Here is a 17259-nt window from a genome sequence, read left to right as displayed (position 1 = left end):
ATATGATTAATGTGAATGGGAATGATCAGCTAACTTTGTTGTCGCAAAATTACCAAAGTAGACTTGTGGTAAATCCATGTCACTCACAGACTCGCTAATTCCAGAGAAAACTCTTCCTGTACTCTTTTCAGACGTCAAACCGAGTGACAACGCATATGATTCGGCAGTTTTTAGGGCATCATCGGCCAAGGGACCCTCGGCATCACGGTCCAAATCAGTTCTGCTCTCACTATTTTCAATCTTCCTTCTCTTCCTCTTGTGCTTTTGTACTTCCCTAGCATTGGCTTTGAGATATTCTAATCTATTTCTGGTGCCCAACGCCACGATATTCTCCTCGACTGAGTTTTCAATTCCAAACATCCATACTGTTGTAATCTTTGTCTGTCCAATACGATGAATACGTGAAATAGCCTGAAGTTCAACCGGGGTGTTCACCAAAGGTTCACACAAGAAGATGTGAGTCGCATTGATAAGAGTAAGACCACTCGCTTGTGCTTGAGCGTTCAACAAAAAACAAGTTTTGATATCATCTTTTCTTTTGAACTCTTCGACAGGATCCTCTTTTCTGCTTTTGTACTGGGCAACATGCGAACCTTTGGCTGACACGTAAGTTATGCCTGCCATATCAAATGCAAATGCGAGAATAACCAAAAGGTCCTGCCACTGACTGAAAACCACAATCTGCGTGTCCGGATCTTGACTCCTTAAGTATAGAACCTGCTTTACTATAAGATCAACTTTAGAGCCGTAAGAGTTTTCGAGCTTCATGTTTGAGATTTTTGTGAGTGTTTCATCATCTAGCTGCCTGTAAACCTGATGAACGGCAGAGGTATCAGGAGAGTCCTTAGGATGAACCGGAACGTGTGTACCGTTTTCAACAGCTTGAGCTTTAAGGTCTGATTCGTAATGCGTAAAGTGATGAACAGTGTCTCTTATGGTGTATGACTTGCAAACAGGACAATTAGAGCGTGTTTTCAACCACTCCTCTAAACACGCCTTGCAAAATTTGTGACCGCAAGGTGTCAATGAGCCGACAATTATCTGTGATTGGCAAATTATGCAATCATTTTCATATGAGTCTTTCTCCTCTGATTTTAATGATTGTTGCTCCTGAGGGATCAACGTTGAAAGATAACGAAATCTCGAGACTGCTCTCGTGAGTTTTCTTTGAGCAGCAGTGAAAAGCATCAAATGGGAGGCCACTTCTGAATTGATTTTAGGAGCCTGAAGGTTATCCTGTTCCGTACAATACGTCTTTCCTTGGACACTATCAGAAATTTGTTGTAGCTGTTTGAAGTACTCCACTCTCGCATTAAAGACCGCATTATAACATGTGCTCATCTCTTTTTGCAATAGTTCTTCACAGTTTTTTTCATTATCAAAAATCGTCCTTAAGATTTCAGCAACTTCATGAAATGACTCTTCTTGCATATTGTTCGTGGTTTTGTATTCATGTTCGAGGAGTCTCACGTCTTGTAGAAGCTCCTCAAAGGATAAGTCGGATTTTGGCTTACATTCTGCACGATTCTTCTGAAGCACCTTAAGAAATGCCTTATCAGTGACACGTCTGCTTTCCTCTCGTAGGTCTTTCTCTTGCTTTTTCAAGACTTCGGTGGAGCGGGTCTTACGTTCGAGTATAGCATTAGAACGATCCATCAAAAGCTGAGAAATGACAACCAAGAGACAGCTAGCTCTATCTTGATCTTCCAATGATTTCTCATACTCTTCTCCATCAGGACTTTTTTCGTCGGATAGAAGAGGGTTACACAACACCTGAACAAGCTGCTCAACAAAGTCTGAGATAACTGAAGCCTGTTTGTTAAGCTCGACAATAAGATTCTCAAATTGAAACATGGTTTGCTTAACTTTGGCTGTTCCGACTAACTGACGTAACTCATTGATATCAATCTTAGGTAGGCCCTTAATGAGTTTTCTCGAAGTTTTGGGAAAGATTGACTGACCGTCATTCACAAATTTGGTTTTATCCATTGACGGTTTATTAAGAATTCTTTTATTAGTAACATTGTGAACATCTTTAATCGAATGTCTCAAGATATCTTTTCTGCATTGCTCAGCTAGTTCATAATATTTCAGTTCAAGGTACCTGTGCTGTTCGATTTTTTGTTCCTCAAGACTTAGTGTTTCTAAGGGTTTGAAGTCTCTCAAGTAATTAGGGCTTTGAAAACGCACATCATCATCAGCTCCACTGACATGCTGCAAGCTGTAGATCTCGTCAGTGTTCAAAATCTTTGTTCCAATAATGTTGCTCTCCAAGGTGCTCAATGTGTCAAACTCGACTTTTTTCTCTGCAATTTTTTTTTGGTATTCCTCGTCATATAGCTGGAAGTGTGCTGATGCAAGCAAGAAATAACATTTGTGTTGAAGTAATTTTAGGGACCTAAGTTTGATCCGATCAGCACTTGTGCTCTCTTTCAAACTGTTGAATTTCCCCATGGCTTCATTTACCTCTGTTTCTGTGGATTCTGATTTATCCTCCTCCTTTACTTTCTTTGCAACCTCTTCCTGATCGTCATACGAATCTTCATCTTCGGAGTCGGAGCCCGTTGCAAGTTGCTTCTTGGAGAGAAGATCACGCTTCTTGAGGAACGATCGAAGTCCATTTAGTTTAGCAACCTCTTTCAGCAAACGGCCATCAATACGGAACATTAATCGCAGAGTTTCTTCCAATGCACCATCTAAAATCTCAATCACTTTCTCGGGAAGCAAAACGAACTCTAGTAGTTGTGCAATGTCTAGTAGCCGACTAACTACCGCTCTTTCTCCTTCATTTATTTCAGAAAGCACGGAGTTCATCATGTCGTCAAGAACACTTTGCAACGTCTTCATCTCGGGCAATCCCTGAAGCAAAAGCTTACCTTTTCTGCCCTTAAAGTTGGGAAGATTACCAATCTGTAGATTACCACAGAGCTGTCTCAACTTCACAAGCCATGACCTTAAATGTACGCAGTCAGATTGGGAGAACTCTATCCGACTTGGCTTCTGGTCTTTGTCTAGGTGAATTCCGATTGATGCCAAGCATGACTCGAACATCTGGTTATACTTGTCTTGCTCGACTTTAGTAAATGGCACCGTGAGCAAGATTCTCCTCTGTGGTGGAAGCTTGATGTCGTCGTCTACCATCGCTTTGGTATGACGTAGCGCTAAAGTCAGCCACACCTTTACGAAGTCAACGTTACTTTCAGGATATTGAGTCACTTTCTTCCAGCAATATTTTGATATATCGTAGTTGAATGGAGGAAATCGTAAGAACTGTAAGACAGCAACCAGTCTTGCTGGAGTTCCTGAAACGCCCCACGAATGAAAGCGAGGAATGAGAGAAGCGGTATTGAAGGCATTCGAGGCTACTGATGACACCATTTGAACCTCATCCATTATAACGCGCCACCATTGTGACAGCATGAGGGGAGATTCATAGTAGGCAGTGTGTGGTATTTTGCTCAAGTCCTGCCTCCGGACTTTTGCAGCCATTTCCTCTAGTACCGCTTTCTCGTATCTTTTTTGATTTAATACGAAGTCAGCCTGCGTTTGCGAGTTGTCAAAAAATTCAAATTCAGCTTTGAAGGAATCAGCGATTACAGTCGACCTCGTTTGACCTTCATCTTCAACACTGACTTCATTCTTGGTCCTCTTCTTGCCTCCTCGAGTGGTCATGTGCCTCGATGTGTAATTCGCATAGTCAGCTTCACTAGACATATTTGCATAATTCAACAACACAATGTCAAACCGCCTCAAGTATTCGCCAATATAACTTGGTATGTTGGCAAGCTCAGGGTACTTTCCCAAGCCTCGATAGATTGTTACCAGCAATCCTGGGCTAAATCGGGATATTTCGTTATACCATTGATGTATGATAGTCTGTGGTGCAGTAATGAGTGTTGTTTTCGCCTTGACTAGCGTTCTTATATCTCCCTCCTTTTGGAGTTGCAATCGAATTTCCTTACCCACTTCATCTGAAGGACGGGGATTCAATAATATTAGGTCTATAATTTCTACTGTCTTCCCAAGCCCCATTTCTTCTGAAAGAAGCCCGCGAGCTGGAATAGGCTCTTGATTCAATTCCTTGTAGTTCTCAAGGAGGAAACTTACTGCGGTATCTCGCGTGAATATATTGCCGGTAAGCTCGTTGACCCAGCATATATCTTCTTTGTAAAGAGCTCTATTCCATCCGTAACATAGCTTATTGAGGACGGGCTCTATACTTTTGTCAAGCTGCTCATGGTCAACCTCAGGATAAAGAAGTAGCGAAGAGACAAGATCCTCATCTAGTAGAGGCTGATACCTGGCTGTTTTTGTTACATCGTCATATACCATACTTTCCTTCTCTAAAAGCCATTTCACTGTTTTTCTTTGAAATGGAAGAAGCTCAGTGAGTAATTGTGAATGTACCATTGAATCAGACACTTTTGGCAACCGGTTGGTGTTGTCCGTTATTACCTTATAGAATAAATGGGCATCAGCTGGCATGGACTCATAGCTACTGAAGAAGGGATCAGGATTGGTCGGATAAGGCGTAAGGTGTGGGCGAAGAATAGAAATAAGTTGGGAAGATACATCAGATGAGAAGTACCTGTAGAACAGCGGCTCAAGCACCACCTTGTATGATAAGTCCACTTCGACACTTCTTGTCCTCGTATCTAAAACAATATCCAACTGCATTTTAGGAATATCGAAATGAGCCTTGCATTTCTTTAGTCTGTTGGTGATGAACCTCAACTCATTAAATATCAATGATCTTTCGGCTTCTTCCGTGAAATTTAATGATACAAAAGTGCCTTTCTTTAGAACACTCTTTTGTCGGCTCTGAAGTACAAGAACTGTAGGGTTTGTGGTACCAGCTTTAATATCAAAAGTATCTGTGGAGAACGTGAAGATCCCTGGCTGATCGCTTTTGATACCTCTATTCAAGTGGCCAGAAAGTGCAGCACGAGATAGTGTCACAGGTGAGACACATCTGCTAGAAACATAGCGTTCTATAACTGCGAACCACTCATCTTTCTGTTCGGATTTCGCTTTGGGCTTCTTAGTCTTCAACTGTCCGTCTGTCTCTGTGGCTGCATAGTTTAATATGAGCTCAAGATCAAACTCTAAGATTTCGGAGGCGACAACAGTTTTGTCGCCCTCCAGCACTGTCATGCTAAAAAAAATTCAAGAGGAGAGGATTAGATTCCGGAGGCAAAAAGGACGATACCAAATACGAATCAGTGGTGGGCGTGCACATGAGTCGCCATTGCAGCTGTAGGACTTATGTAGCGGAGTCGGTAACTTTAAATATATTTACGAGATTTACGTTTCACGAAAATAAAATGCACATTTCTACATGGAATTCTTCATGACGACGTCGTGTAATGATACGTTAGTATGAGTATGAGATTTGTCCTGTTCTATGGTACGGAAATGTTATGCTGCCTATAACGATTCAAATACCGCTCTATAAAAACCAATGAAAGCAACCCGTTATAATAAGTCTATGAATACCATCCTCTTCCAATCAGTTACTAATTTCCTTTGATGCCAACCGTTTGTTTTTGTTTGGAAATTTTGCTCTATTCTGTCTTAAAATAAAGCTTTATTCTTTCTTCTTTCTAGTATGGAAGCACCATGAAGATTCAAGTCAAACAAGCTCTTCTCTGTATCCACAGTATCCTTTTGGACCTGGCTCTTGATTCCGATGCTCTCCTCATCTTCCTCTTCTGTCATGCCTGGGAGCGCATTACGAATATTGTTTTGTAAGGCATTTTCCTCACCAGCACGATGGACTGCCGCTGAAATGTCGAAGGCTTCACGCATGGCTGTAGCTGCAGGGGAATAAAGTTCATTTTTGTAGATGGACAGTTGCAACCTCCCAATCTGAGATGATGTGTATGGACGCGATGATAAGTTAGGCTTTTCATATGCCCTTCCGGCTTCTCTCAACCAAGGGTCTTGTAGAAGCTCGTCAATTGTGTAACGATGCTTAGGATCGACCGTGAGAAGGCGAGAAACGCAATATTTTGCACCAGCGCTAATTTCATCCCACCAAGGAGCTAAAAATGTGTACTCACCGCTAGCAACCTTTTCTGTAAGTGTTTCTATACGCTCATCATAAAATGGAGGGAAGCCGCATAACACAGTGTATAACACACATCCAAGAGCCCACATATCTACCTCCTTGGAATATTTTTCGTCCTTCACGATCTCCGGGGCAGTGTAACCGACTGTACCGCACGGAGTCTTAGTGTTATGACTCCAAATCTGCTTGGAGAGGCCGAAATCAGCGAGTTTAACAGTTCCAATAGTACCGCCTCCAACACCTGGAGTGAACTCACCCTCGTCCTTCTTGGTCTTTGGGTCATCAGATCTTCTTAACTTGGCAATAGGATTGAGAGAAGGCTTAAATTCGATAGGATAAAAGAGTAGGTTCTCTGGTTTGATGTCTCTGTGAACGATTCCAACCTCCTCATGTAGATAACGCACCGCCAAAGCTGTCTGATAGATAACATGACGTGATAAGTCTTCAGACAAGTATGTGTAGTTCACAATAGCGGAGAAAATCTCGCCACCACCAACAAGCTCCTGAACAATATAGTAGTATGGATCACTTTCGATGAACTCAATGAAATTGACTATGTTGGGGTGCTTGAGCTGTCTCATGATGATGACCTCTTTAAGCACCGCTTGCTTCTGTGCATTGTCCATTTGATACTTGCGAAGCACCTTGACGGCGACGTGCTTGCCTGTTTCTCGATGTACTGCTTTGTAGACAACCGAAAAAGCGCCATCACCTAGCTTTTCCATCATTTCATACTGCTCAAGATTAGGGTACTTCCTTTTTCTCTGCTTGCGCTCCTCCTCTACGAGTCTGGTTGCATACTCGTAGTTTTCATTATTGTGTTGATACTCGGCTCTTTGGAAAGCGTGGTCCTCGTTTTGATCAAACTCATTCTTCATATGCTTCTGGTGCTTATGTTCCAGCAGAGGCAAGTTGTCAGAAGGAGTGTGTTTCTTGCATCTTTCGACCTCGTCCTGGGAAGATCCAGAAGTGTAGTCAGAATACTCGAGGTCTGACGGAAGTGTGGAGTTTCCGGCTAAAGTGGACTCAGAAGCTTGCATAAGTTCGGCTTCGGCATCCGTGATGGGGATATCGCCCTTGGCGTCCTTATTATACATCTCGTTCTTTTGCGGTACAGAGGCTGATTTTCCGTGTCTAATAAACGCTCTTAAATTGTCAAACATGGCTAGTATGGAACGGTCCTCAATAGATAACTGGATGAGGCGTTTTTTTTATAAGATGTGTGCGCGGGAGCAAGTATAATCTTGCGTCCAAGACGACTTCTGTGAGGTAAATTAAAATAATAAGATTCGATCGATGAATTATTTTGAGCTTCGGGGCTGTAAGAAGTTGACTTCAAATTGGACAAGAATTCATGATAAAATGGTGGGCGAGCAAACTCTTATGTATGCTCCCACTTTTTAATACTAACTGGTCTGTACTCAAGAAACTGTACTTAAGAACCCGTGCTGTAGTCTAGGCTATCTGGTAGGCATTCTCAGCAACGAACGCAATGTATACTGCAGCGCCTAGGAAGGATCGATGTTGGACAACTTCTTTCTCACTGTGAATCTCCTGGGTGATGGCTAGTGCGATCAACCCAGTTGAACCCTTTTTTATGTCTAAGTGCGTTCATCACCTACCTCCAATTTACTTACCTACTATGCTAACCGCGCACACAGCCAAATGGGTTTCTGGTGCCGAGGGAAACCTCCACATAGGAGCCAAGAGCCTTGGAACTAATGTGGAGAGTGCTCTTGTGGCGGGAATGTATTTCTGCAATCGTGCCACGTAATTTGCGCCAGGAGCACAACTCGTCACTTAGGTGGGGCAAAGTCATTGCCAGCGCTGAGATTGCTGCTTATCTCGATCAAGCAGGCATGCATCTCTCTAGCCACACCCCAGCCTCAGACCCGGAGCTCCGCCATTGGCTGGTAAAATTTGTCTTGGGCTGTTAATAGCGAATGACGGTTATTGCTGGTGATGCACGTCGCTTTCAAGTTCTGAACACCTCGCTTAAGTGCTTGACTCCTTTATTGAACCGTGATGTGTGGGGCGTGTTCAAAAGAATGGGCCGGAACTCCGTGAAATCAGGCCATGTGCGGAGGCATTTATGGACTTCACTTTTGAGCCTGGGGGTCCCCACATTCTAAAACATGCAGTTGTCAATAGTAGTTGAGGCGAATGATTTTAAATGCGATGACGCTTCGACAAGTTTACAAAACTTTTCGTTCTAGTGGGTTATGAGCCGACTCTCAGCAAAAAAATTTGCAACCGTTCGCAACAATCGCTTTCTCGCGGCCCTAGTGTCCGCTTGGTGGGCTTCTTCACCGCTCCAAGGCACTTCTAAGCTGGGCTCATAACTTCAACAATTTGCTGTTTCTTTGAACAACTTGCGATCATGGCTACTTCTCCTCGGGATTCCCTAACAGCAATAGTCGGCCCACTTGAGGCAAGTGTCAGTGCGTCAACCCCTGAGATTCTGATACACGTCTATTGTGTTAAATATGAGTCTGCGTCTACAACAGGTTGGTCTTCTTCACAATCTCACGGAATTCAGGTTTTGAACGGAGTTCCTGAGGGGGGCACGCTGTTTGAGATCGCCTTGCATCAAACAATAGTCGCTTGTGGCAAAGTGAGACAGATCATTCAGGTGACCTATCATGTGATCAATAGTCACGAGTAATCATCCCAAGGTGACACGTGCCATGAGCGTCGAGGTTCAACACGCTTTTACTTGCTCAACCTGTGTTTATCCAAATCGAACATGTCTGCCAACATTCCTGCAATTGTCTTTACTGACTGGGACGGAACTGTCACTCTCGAGGATTCCAATGATTACTTGACTGAAAACCTTGGTTTTGGTCGTCCAAAGAGATTGGAGGTAAACGATGAAATTTTATATGGAAAGAAGTCCTTCAAGCAAGGATTCTCTGAAATGTTGGCGTCGATTCCAACTCCTTTTCCCGAGTGCATTGACTTCTTGTTGAAGAACATCAAGCTCGATCCTGGCTTCAAGGAATTCTTCCAATGGGCCGATTCTAGAGGTATTCCTGTGGTGGTTGTTAGCAGCGGTATGACGCCTATCATCCATGCTTTGCTCGAGAAGTTGGTTGGCTCACATGCTGTTGACAAAATCTTGATCATGTCCAACGAAGTTGAAGTCAATGACGAAACTGGTAAATGGAATATCAAGTACAAGCATCCGGAAAGTGGTTTCGGCCATGACAAGAGCCTTTCCATCAAGGAGTATTTGGCTGATAAAGGCTTCAAGGAGAATAACATGCCACCATTGTTTTATTGTGGTGATGGTGTCAGTGACTTGTCCGCTGCGAAAGAGACAAATTTGTTGTTCGCTAAACACGGCAAGGATTTGATCAAGTATTGCAGAATGGAAGGAATTCCATACACTGAATTCAACGATTTCGCCGAGATCACTGACAAAATTAAGTCAATCGTCGATGGTGGTAAGAGCTACAAGGATTACATCGAGAACTGAGCACCATGGACTGGAAGGCAGGAACTTTTCACTAGACGGCTTAGATTATAGTATATAGATTTAAACTACTCAAGATTTCATTCACTCAAAATTTTGTATCTTTTAGTATTTATAATGCTGGGTGCAAGCTACTGAAGCCACCAATTGCAAAGTAAGTTCTCGTAGCCAAATGTATCGTCTTTCCTGAAGACGACTTGATGTTTATGTTAACTTCACATGGTGAATGCACCGTTGATGACGTAAAAGACTGTCCAGTCTGTAAAAGGCACGCAAACAGCTAGGATCGTCACAGACGTAGACTTCGTCCAAGAGAGCTCTCAACTTGCTTAACCCATCGCTGGCGTTTCCGTCCCGGCAGGAGCTTCCCTTTGGAGAAATTCCATCCTCTGGAGATCCAATCAAAGAACTAGCTGTGATTTCCGTACGAGTTCTAAAGTTGTATTCTTTCAAATGGTCTTCGCAAATATGCCTCCTTAATGACACCCGACGTCTGAATCCTATCACAGAATATGAGCACGTCTCATCCGGACAGTAGCTGTCCCTCACATGTTTCATCTGATCGACGTGTTTCGCTAAATCAGTAAAGCTATTGAAATGACCATTACAGCAGTCGCAGGTAATACCTTTATTGGTAATTAAGTCGGGTCCCCTCTGCTCATAGAGTTCCTTCAATAACAGTAAAGTACTCCCTCTCTTCCCCTTTTCATCATGCTTCCGATACCCAGACTTTCTCTTTCTTTCCATAGAGGACCGCTCTTTTTGAGCTCGATGGTGTGCTTCTTTCAGGGAATTCACCGAAAAAGTGGCCTCGTCGTTCATTTCGAAAAGCTCAACGCCCTCAGGGCAGTGAATGGTGTTGGGTCGTTTACTTAGATGAGGTCTTGGTGGCTGGGCCAGAACGGGAGGCACATTCTGTGGGTCTGAGGACATGGCAGACTCGATTGTGGAGTAGCTGTTCAGACGGTAGTGATCTGGACGAGTGGCAGCGCATGAGGTGATATCCATGGACAAGGAGATGAATCTCTGGCTCACAGAAGCCTGACGTTCTGCGAGTGAAGGAACCACCACATCCTGTGTGACCATATTACCAGAATTTTGGATCAATGGCGGTACACAATTGCCTAAGGGATGCTGAGACGACTGAATCCTGGGACTTTGAGAAGGAAATTCCCACAGAGGTGAAAAATGCTCCATTTTAGCTTCAACGTAACGACGGCAACCATTTTCCAAAGAGACATCCATCAGGCTTGTTGGCGGCATAGAACACACCGGGGCCTCATCATAGGTGTCGTTACAGAAGGAGGAAGCAGCAGAAAGTGGATAGTATAAATCAGACATCAATCCAGTTGCACTTGCCTCACTGGAAGTTGAGTCTGCTGATGTGAGAGGAGACACAGTTGTGTTGCCCTGTTGTGGGTAAGCGTAGGGAAGTGATTCACAAAACATGTCAATAGCACAGCCAATTGATGAGACGACAAATAGTCAAGACTTTGTTGAGAACGAAATACCTAGTTGAACGGCAGCAGCCAATGTCAATTAATGTGATGATGTTGAGGAATAGACTTTTTAAATCGTTATATAGGACTAGGCAGCTATTGAGATGGATTGGGATTTCCAAAAAAGAAATGGGGTTTTCAGCCGAGACCTCCCATGCATTGGTGAAGATGCATTGGCTAGAAAAAATCCAGCGGAAGGATCTTGATCTTCCAAGCATACAAACTGAGATCTGCGGTGCCCGCATATTTTTGCGCAATAAAAGTTGGCTGAGGTAGACGGGGCAGAATCCACCAATGCAACGGGGAGATGTGGGCCGAGACGGAAGGTGAAATTCGGGCCATGGTGATGGCACAAAAGGTAAAATACTACACGTTCTAAACACCAACTTAAAGTTTCGGGCACTCCACAGGTTTCATTGTTATTGTTTTTCTGCAACTTGCAATCAAAAAGCTCCCAGTGCTCGAACTCAAAAAGTTTCCCTCGAGGGCAAGCCCCTGCATCACTACTGTACAAAAACCAGTGTCTCGCAGCACGCTGTACTTGGGTGGGGGGCTCATTTTGGACAAAGTTCGGCAATATATACGAGGTTTGTCACTTTAGCAAGTGCAGTTCAAAAGTTATCAATTCACAGCCCCAGGGGTAATTTCGCTCTGAAACCGGCGCTGGCCCGAAGTCCTCGAATAAGCAATAGACAAAACAGATTTGGAACAAGCACATGGGCAAGAAATACTGCTTGCCCATATTATTATCGACAGCCATGCAGCCCGTAGGCCCCCCCATAGGACCCCCGTAGGGCCCCGTAGGGAGGAGGATTATTCCTTTGTCTAATCCTTTGTCTGAGCTCCAAATCGCCTTATCTTTTTGCCGTGAGGGTCTGCCGGTTATGCGGCCTGCCCACCTAGCTTCCCCTATACTTCATGAACAAGTTTAGACTTCAACCAATATACTCATGGCTAGATGATCGACAGGATTTACCCTCAATGAGGAGAAGAGCAAACCGCTTGTGTCGAAAACTTAGCGCTTTTCTCTTTTAAGGTATTTGGTGAGACACAGGAGAAGCATCATGGCTTTCGCCTGTGCTGTAGAGGAAAAGGAGCCTCAGCAGAGAGACAGGTCCTAGGAGCATGGAAGTAGTCCTTTGGCAACCAGGCGTACAGCAGAGGGGCAGGCCGAAATCCAGAAGCAATGAGTACCAGTCTGGTGGATTGAATTTCTCATTTCGGGTTGTAGAGTCCTTAGACCGGGAAGCAGTAGCCGCGCGGCCCCCTCGAGGTACTTTTGCGAGATATCAGATTAAACGTTTGGGCGAAGCACAGAGGGTTAAGCTTAGAAAAAGAAGAAGTCAGATAAACTCAAGGATTACGAGTACGAGGCCCCTTCATACTTTGCATTGTGCCTGGGAAGTGCTGTGTCAATCGCTGTCTTGTGAAGTTTAAAATATTATCTTCATTGCTCTCTTTACACCAGAGGAAGGGACTGGATCGAGGTGGCTTTAGCACTTATGCTTGAGACCTCTCATGGGCGACGACTTCCCAAGGGTAGGTCTGTCCGATCCACCTTGTGCGCTTGCACACACGGCAGACGGCCAACCGAAGATCTCGACGCACTGGGGGAGGCTAGACAAATCGGGTATCCCACCCTTCCATCTGGAAATCCCCGAGTGTCTACGGGCAACTGGAGCCTTGTACAGGCTGTGGTGATAAGTCCATTGCTTCTCTTTTTCTTCCAGGTTTTGCAACTTCTTGCCCTTCCCATGATCTGGGCGTACTGCGGAACAATCCGGGTGAAGGGCCGGGTGTAAGGCTGGGTGTAAAGCGTGGTGCCCACCCGCCTCGCCTCAGTGGCCCGCCTGAGGATCTCAGACCACGCCATAACTTTTCTATTATTTTTCTTTTCTTCTCTTTCGTCCATCTTTGTTTAGAGTGCTCTCTCTTCCGGCTTTCTGCTTCTTAAGGTTCGCTTGGCGCTTGTCCCCATATTCGATCGAATCTTACATTCGCACAATGGGTTCTGGACGATACCAAGATGGATTACTGACGCATGTCCAATCTGATCACTTCATTTGGAGTCTCTATAATTATGGACATCTTAGCACTTTTACACAAGCTAACGTCCACCCAATCGTATTGCCTCGTAGCTCGCTCTTGTTAGCTGCTCTATGTGTGTCGCCGGGCTCTCTAGTGCATGTGCCACTCTAATAGGATAAAACGTAGCAAATGGTGAGCCGCTGACACCTTAAACTGCCCTCGTTTTTTCACCTCGGTTATGTCACTTGGTCTATTTTCGCATTTTAGAGGTCGCTTTCAGGCTACCTACTCATATTGCCGCGACGCAAGAAACTGCCATCTCACCTGTCCAAAACCCTGCGCCGCCTACAATTACCGCCCGTGCAGGATTTGACACATATCCTCGTTAGTACATGAAATAGTTATTCTCTTGTCCTTCTGAGCTCGACTGCGAAAAAAAAAAAAAAAAAGAAAGGAAAAGACAACCAATTCATTCGGATCCTATTGCAACCTCATGTCGACGGAAAAATTCAAGAGCATTGCCAAGAAGTATGCTTCCTTCATCGGCCCAGGGATCATGATCTCAGTGGCATATATGGACCCTGGTAATTACTCCACGGGTGTCGTTGCAGGTGCCAATAATAGATTCTCGTTGCTATTCTTCGTTCTCGTTTCCAACTTCATGGCTAACTTTTTGCAATCTTTGTGTATCAAGTTGGGTACTGTCACTGGCTATGACTTGGCTCGTTGCTGTCGTGAGTATCTCCCCAAGAAGCTCAATTACGTTTTGTGGTTTTTGGCTGAATGCGCCATTATTGCGACCGATGTAGCTGAGGTCATTGGTTCCGCTATTGCATTGAATATTTTGCTTAGAATTCCCCTTCCTGCTGGTGTCGTTATCACCATCGTGGATGTTTTGGTTGTTCTCGCAGCGTACCGATCAGACCAACCCCTGGCTAACTTTATCCGATTCTTTGAGTATGCTGTGGCTCTCTTGGTTTTGGGAGTTGTGGTCTGCTTTGCTGCATTGTTGGCGTACTTGCCTGAAGACTCTGCTCCTGTGGGCACTGTTTTCAGAGGTTTTGCACCTTCGAAAGAAATGACCAAACACGGCGGTCTCGGAATTGCCACTTCAATCATCGGTGCCACGGTAATGATTCACTCTCTTTTCTTAGGCTCGGGCATTGTCCAGCCTCGCCTCAGAGAGTACGACTTGAAGCACAAGAATCTCATCGAACCCGCAGAAAAGGATTTAGTATCGAAAGAGAAGCTCATCGAGTACATCGAAAATGACTACAAGCCGCTGTTCGCAGCAATTAAATATTGTTACAAGTACTCCGTTATTGAGCTTGTGGTGACACTCATGACCTTTGCTGTCTTTGTCAATGCGTCAATTGTCATTGTCGCTGGTGGGTCTCTTTATGGAACTCCCCAGGCAGCTGACGCCGACTTATATGCTATTCATGATTTATTACTGAAGGTCTTGGCTCCGGTTGCAGGAACAATCTTCATGTTGGCATTGTTGTTCTCTGGTCAGAGTGCTGGTATTGTGTGTACGATTGCAGGCCAAATGGTGAGTGAGGGCCATCTCAACTGGACCTGCAAGCCCTGGATCAGAAGATTGGCAACTAGAGGTATTGCTATTATTCCTTGTCTTGTGATCTCGCTTTGCATTGGTCGTCTGGCCTTGAACGCTGCCCTCAATGTCTCTCAAGTTGTTATTTCTCTTCTCTTGCCGCCACTTATGTTGCCCCTTATCTACTTCACAAGCAGCAAGAAGATTATGCGTGTGGAATTATCTAAGGAAGAGATGACTGAAACCTCCAACGGAACGACTGAGGACATGACTGCCAACGTGGAAGATTGCAAGCGCTACCACCAGATGGAAAACTCTTGGTTCACCACAGTGATGCTTGTTCTCGTGTGGCTCTTTGTTTCTGGGTTGAACATATACTCTATAGTGGATATGGCTCGCTCCGGTATTTATCTGGCCTAGGGTACATGAGGCTGAGTTATCATTAGGCGGTGAGTTCTCCAACTACATAGCATAATTCATCTACGACTTGGACATTTTGTTTGCTCGAGCAAAATCATAGAAAAATTTTAAGGAAAGTCTCCGGTAAGTAGCCATGCTCCTTTTGTTCGCGGTAGCGAACTTAGCAGCTATTTGCATGCCTCGCAAAAAAGGTGCAATGAGGAAGTGCAGCACCCCGACTCATTCGAAATGCATAAGAGAGCCAAAACTTAATAAGCATGACTCACTTGGTCTAAAGCTCGTATTGAAGCATCCTGAAAATCGCATTCTGAAAATCCCTTTGTCAAAGCCCTGGGTCCCCATCATGAGCTTTCAGAAGATCCTACGGTGAAACACCCGTGCCCCACAATGTGGGTAAGTGCCCGAAAGTGTTGAATTAGCCCTCCCTCATATCTCAACCTGAAACAATCTCCACAGGCATTGGTTCAAAAGGCATCGAATCAATTACTGTCCCCCATAAGTGCACTCGAAGAGTGCATTCAAAGTCCTCTATTTGCAGCGCCATCTCCCACACATTCCCAGCTCTGCTGACTCTTCACCAGTTTAATTTAAATGCCGTCGTCGAGCATTCTCAAGAAGCTCCATTTGACTAAACTGACCCCTCATTCCCAAGGCCAAAGCTCTGCAGCATCATCCAAACCTGCTGAAATCACCGTTGACTCATTGGACAACATCAATTCTATGAGCTACTACAATCAGCCTGCAAGCATCCCATCAGAACAACCCCAAGTACCAAACCAAGTCGGCACGCAATTTCTGCCCCAGCAGCAGCAAATTCCTTTATATCAACATCAATTGCAGCAGCTGATGCAAGTTCAACCTCAACCGGTGCCACAACCTCAGCAGCACTACGCACTGCTGCAACAGCAGCAACAGCAACAGCAGGCTGACAACCATGCCATCAACCTTTCCCTTTTACCGAGCAGGCTGACAGTGTCCAAAGGCAAGTATGCTTTGTCTGATTTTGCAATCATGAGAACCTTGGGAACAGGATCCTTTGGCCGTGTCCATTTGGTGAGATCCGTGCACAATGGTCGTTATTACGCCATCAAGGTGTTGAAGAAACATCAGGTAGTTAAGATGAAGCAGGTGGAGCATACAAACGATGAAAGAAGAATGTTGAAGTTGGTGGAGCACCCATTCTTGATCAGAATGTGGGGCACCTTTCAGGATGCCAAGCACTTATTCATGGTGATGGACTACATCGAAGGTGGTGAACTTTTTTCACTCTTAAGAAAATCACAGCGTTTTCCAAACCCAGTAGCAAAGTTCTACGCTGCAGAAGTCGTCTTGGCTCTAGAATACTTGCACTCCCATGACATCATCTATCGTGACTTGAAGCCTGAAAACATTTTGTTGGACCGTAATGGTCATATCAAGATTACCGATTTCGGCTTTGCCAAAGAAGTTTCGACCGTCACATGGACTTTGTGTGGTACTCCTGACTACATTGCGCCAGAAGTCATTACCACGAAGCCTTACAACAAGTCTGTAGACTGGTGGTCTTTGGGTGTGTTGATCTTTGAGATGTTAGCTGGCTACACCCCCTTTTACGATTCCACGCCAATGAAGACATACGAAAAAATCTTATCAGGAAAGATCCATTTCCCAAGCTTCTTCAATCATGATGTTGTTGATTTGCTCTCCAGACTTATCACAGCCGACTTATCCTATAGATTAGGTAACTTGTTGAACGGTCCGGCTGATATCAGAAATCACGCTTGGTTTTCAGAGGTTGTGTGGGAAAAGTTGCTCGCAAAGGATATTGAAACCCCCTATGAACCTCCCATAACTGCCGGTACAGGTGACTCCTCTCTTTTCGATCACTATCCCGAGGAGCAGTTAGACTACGGCTGTAATGGTGAGGATCCATACAAGGATTTATTCACGGACTTCTGAGTCGTTTCTTCGCTGATGTTCCCCTATCTAAGACGCTTTGACTTCATGGTACAATTCAATTCTTCTTCAATATTCTCAATACATAAAATAACGATACATTTAAATATGTAAAACGAATTTGTATCTATCTATTATACATTATTATACAAGTAATTGCGATGTTTTTGGGCTATGACCTGAAGACTTTTTTGCACTCTAGGCACACATAAAACAAAATCATCGAAGTGTCCTTTCTTCTTTGCTGTGACTGGAAAAACACGCTCTCGTGGTTCCC

The 17259-nt window shown here is 44.4% G+C and overlaps 6 protein-coding genes across 6 annotated transcripts; 3 read left to right on the top strand and 3 right to left on the bottom strand. All coding sequences in view use genetic code 12, as the record gives it.

Moving 5' to 3' along the window:
• Positions 1 to 6: 6 nt before the first annotated feature.
• CJI96_0000632 (E3 ubiquitin-protein ligase IRC20) lies at positions 7 to 5154 on the bottom strand (the record flags this gene model as incomplete). The annotated part of the gene is made up of 1 exon (XM_029034861.2): positions 7 to 5154. The coding sequence occupies one exon, from the start codon at positions 5152 to 5154 to the stop codon at positions 7 to 9; it is 5148 nt and encodes a 1715-aa protein (XP_028890103.2).
• Positions 5155 to 5574: 420 nt separating this feature from the next.
• RCK2 (serine/threonine protein kinase) lies at positions 5575 to 7233 on the bottom strand (the record flags this gene model as incomplete). The annotated part of the gene is made up of 1 exon (XM_029034860.2): positions 5575 to 7233. One exon carries the CDS (start codon positions 7231 to 7233, stop codon positions 5575 to 5577), a length of 1659 nt encoding a protein of 552 aa, XP_028890102.1.
• A 1583-nt stretch (positions 7234 to 8816) lies between these two features.
• Positions 8817 to 9548, top strand: CJI96_0000630 (putative phosphoric monoester hydrolase; the record flags this gene model as incomplete). Its single annotated transcript, XM_029034859.2, has 1 exon — positions 8817 to 9548. The coding sequence occupies one exon, from the start codon at positions 8817 to 8819 to the stop codon at positions 9546 to 9548; it is 732 nt and encodes a 243-aa protein (XP_028890101.1).
• Positions 9549 to 9749: 201 nt separating this feature from the next.
• Positions 9750 to 10994, bottom strand: RME1 (Rme1p; the record flags this gene model as incomplete). Its single annotated transcript, XM_029034858.2, has 1 exon — positions 9750 to 10994. One exon carries the CDS (start codon positions 10992 to 10994, stop codon positions 9750 to 9752), a length of 1245 nt encoding a protein of 414 aa, XP_028890100.2.
• Positions 10995 to 13565: 2571 nt separating this feature from the next.
• On the top strand, positions 13566 to 15047 carry SMF12 (divalent metal ion transporter SMF1; the record flags this gene model as incomplete). Its single annotated transcript, XM_029034857.2, has 1 exon — positions 13566 to 15047. One exon carries the CDS (start codon positions 13566 to 13568, stop codon positions 15045 to 15047), a length of 1482 nt encoding a protein of 493 aa, XP_028890099.1.
• Positions 15048 to 15638: 591 nt separating this feature from the next.
• Positions 15639 to 16985, top strand: TPK2 (cAMP-dependent protein kinase catalytic subunit; the record flags this gene model as incomplete). Its single annotated transcript, XM_029034856.1, has 1 exon — positions 15639 to 16985. One exon carries the CDS (start codon positions 15639 to 15641, stop codon positions 16983 to 16985), a length of 1347 nt encoding a protein of 448 aa, XP_028890098.1.
• Between the last annotated feature and the right edge of the window lie 274 nt (positions 16986 to 17259).

The sequence above is a fragment of the Candidozyma auris genome, chromosome 1 (genome assembly GCF_003013715.1).
Source record: "Candidozyma auris chromosome 1, complete sequence".
NCBI lineage: Eukaryota > Fungi > Ascomycota > Pichiomycetes > Serinales > Metschnikowiaceae > Candidozyma > Candidozyma auris.
Note: the sequence above shows the minus strand (reverse complement) of the source record. Positions and strands in the feature narration are given on the sequence as shown.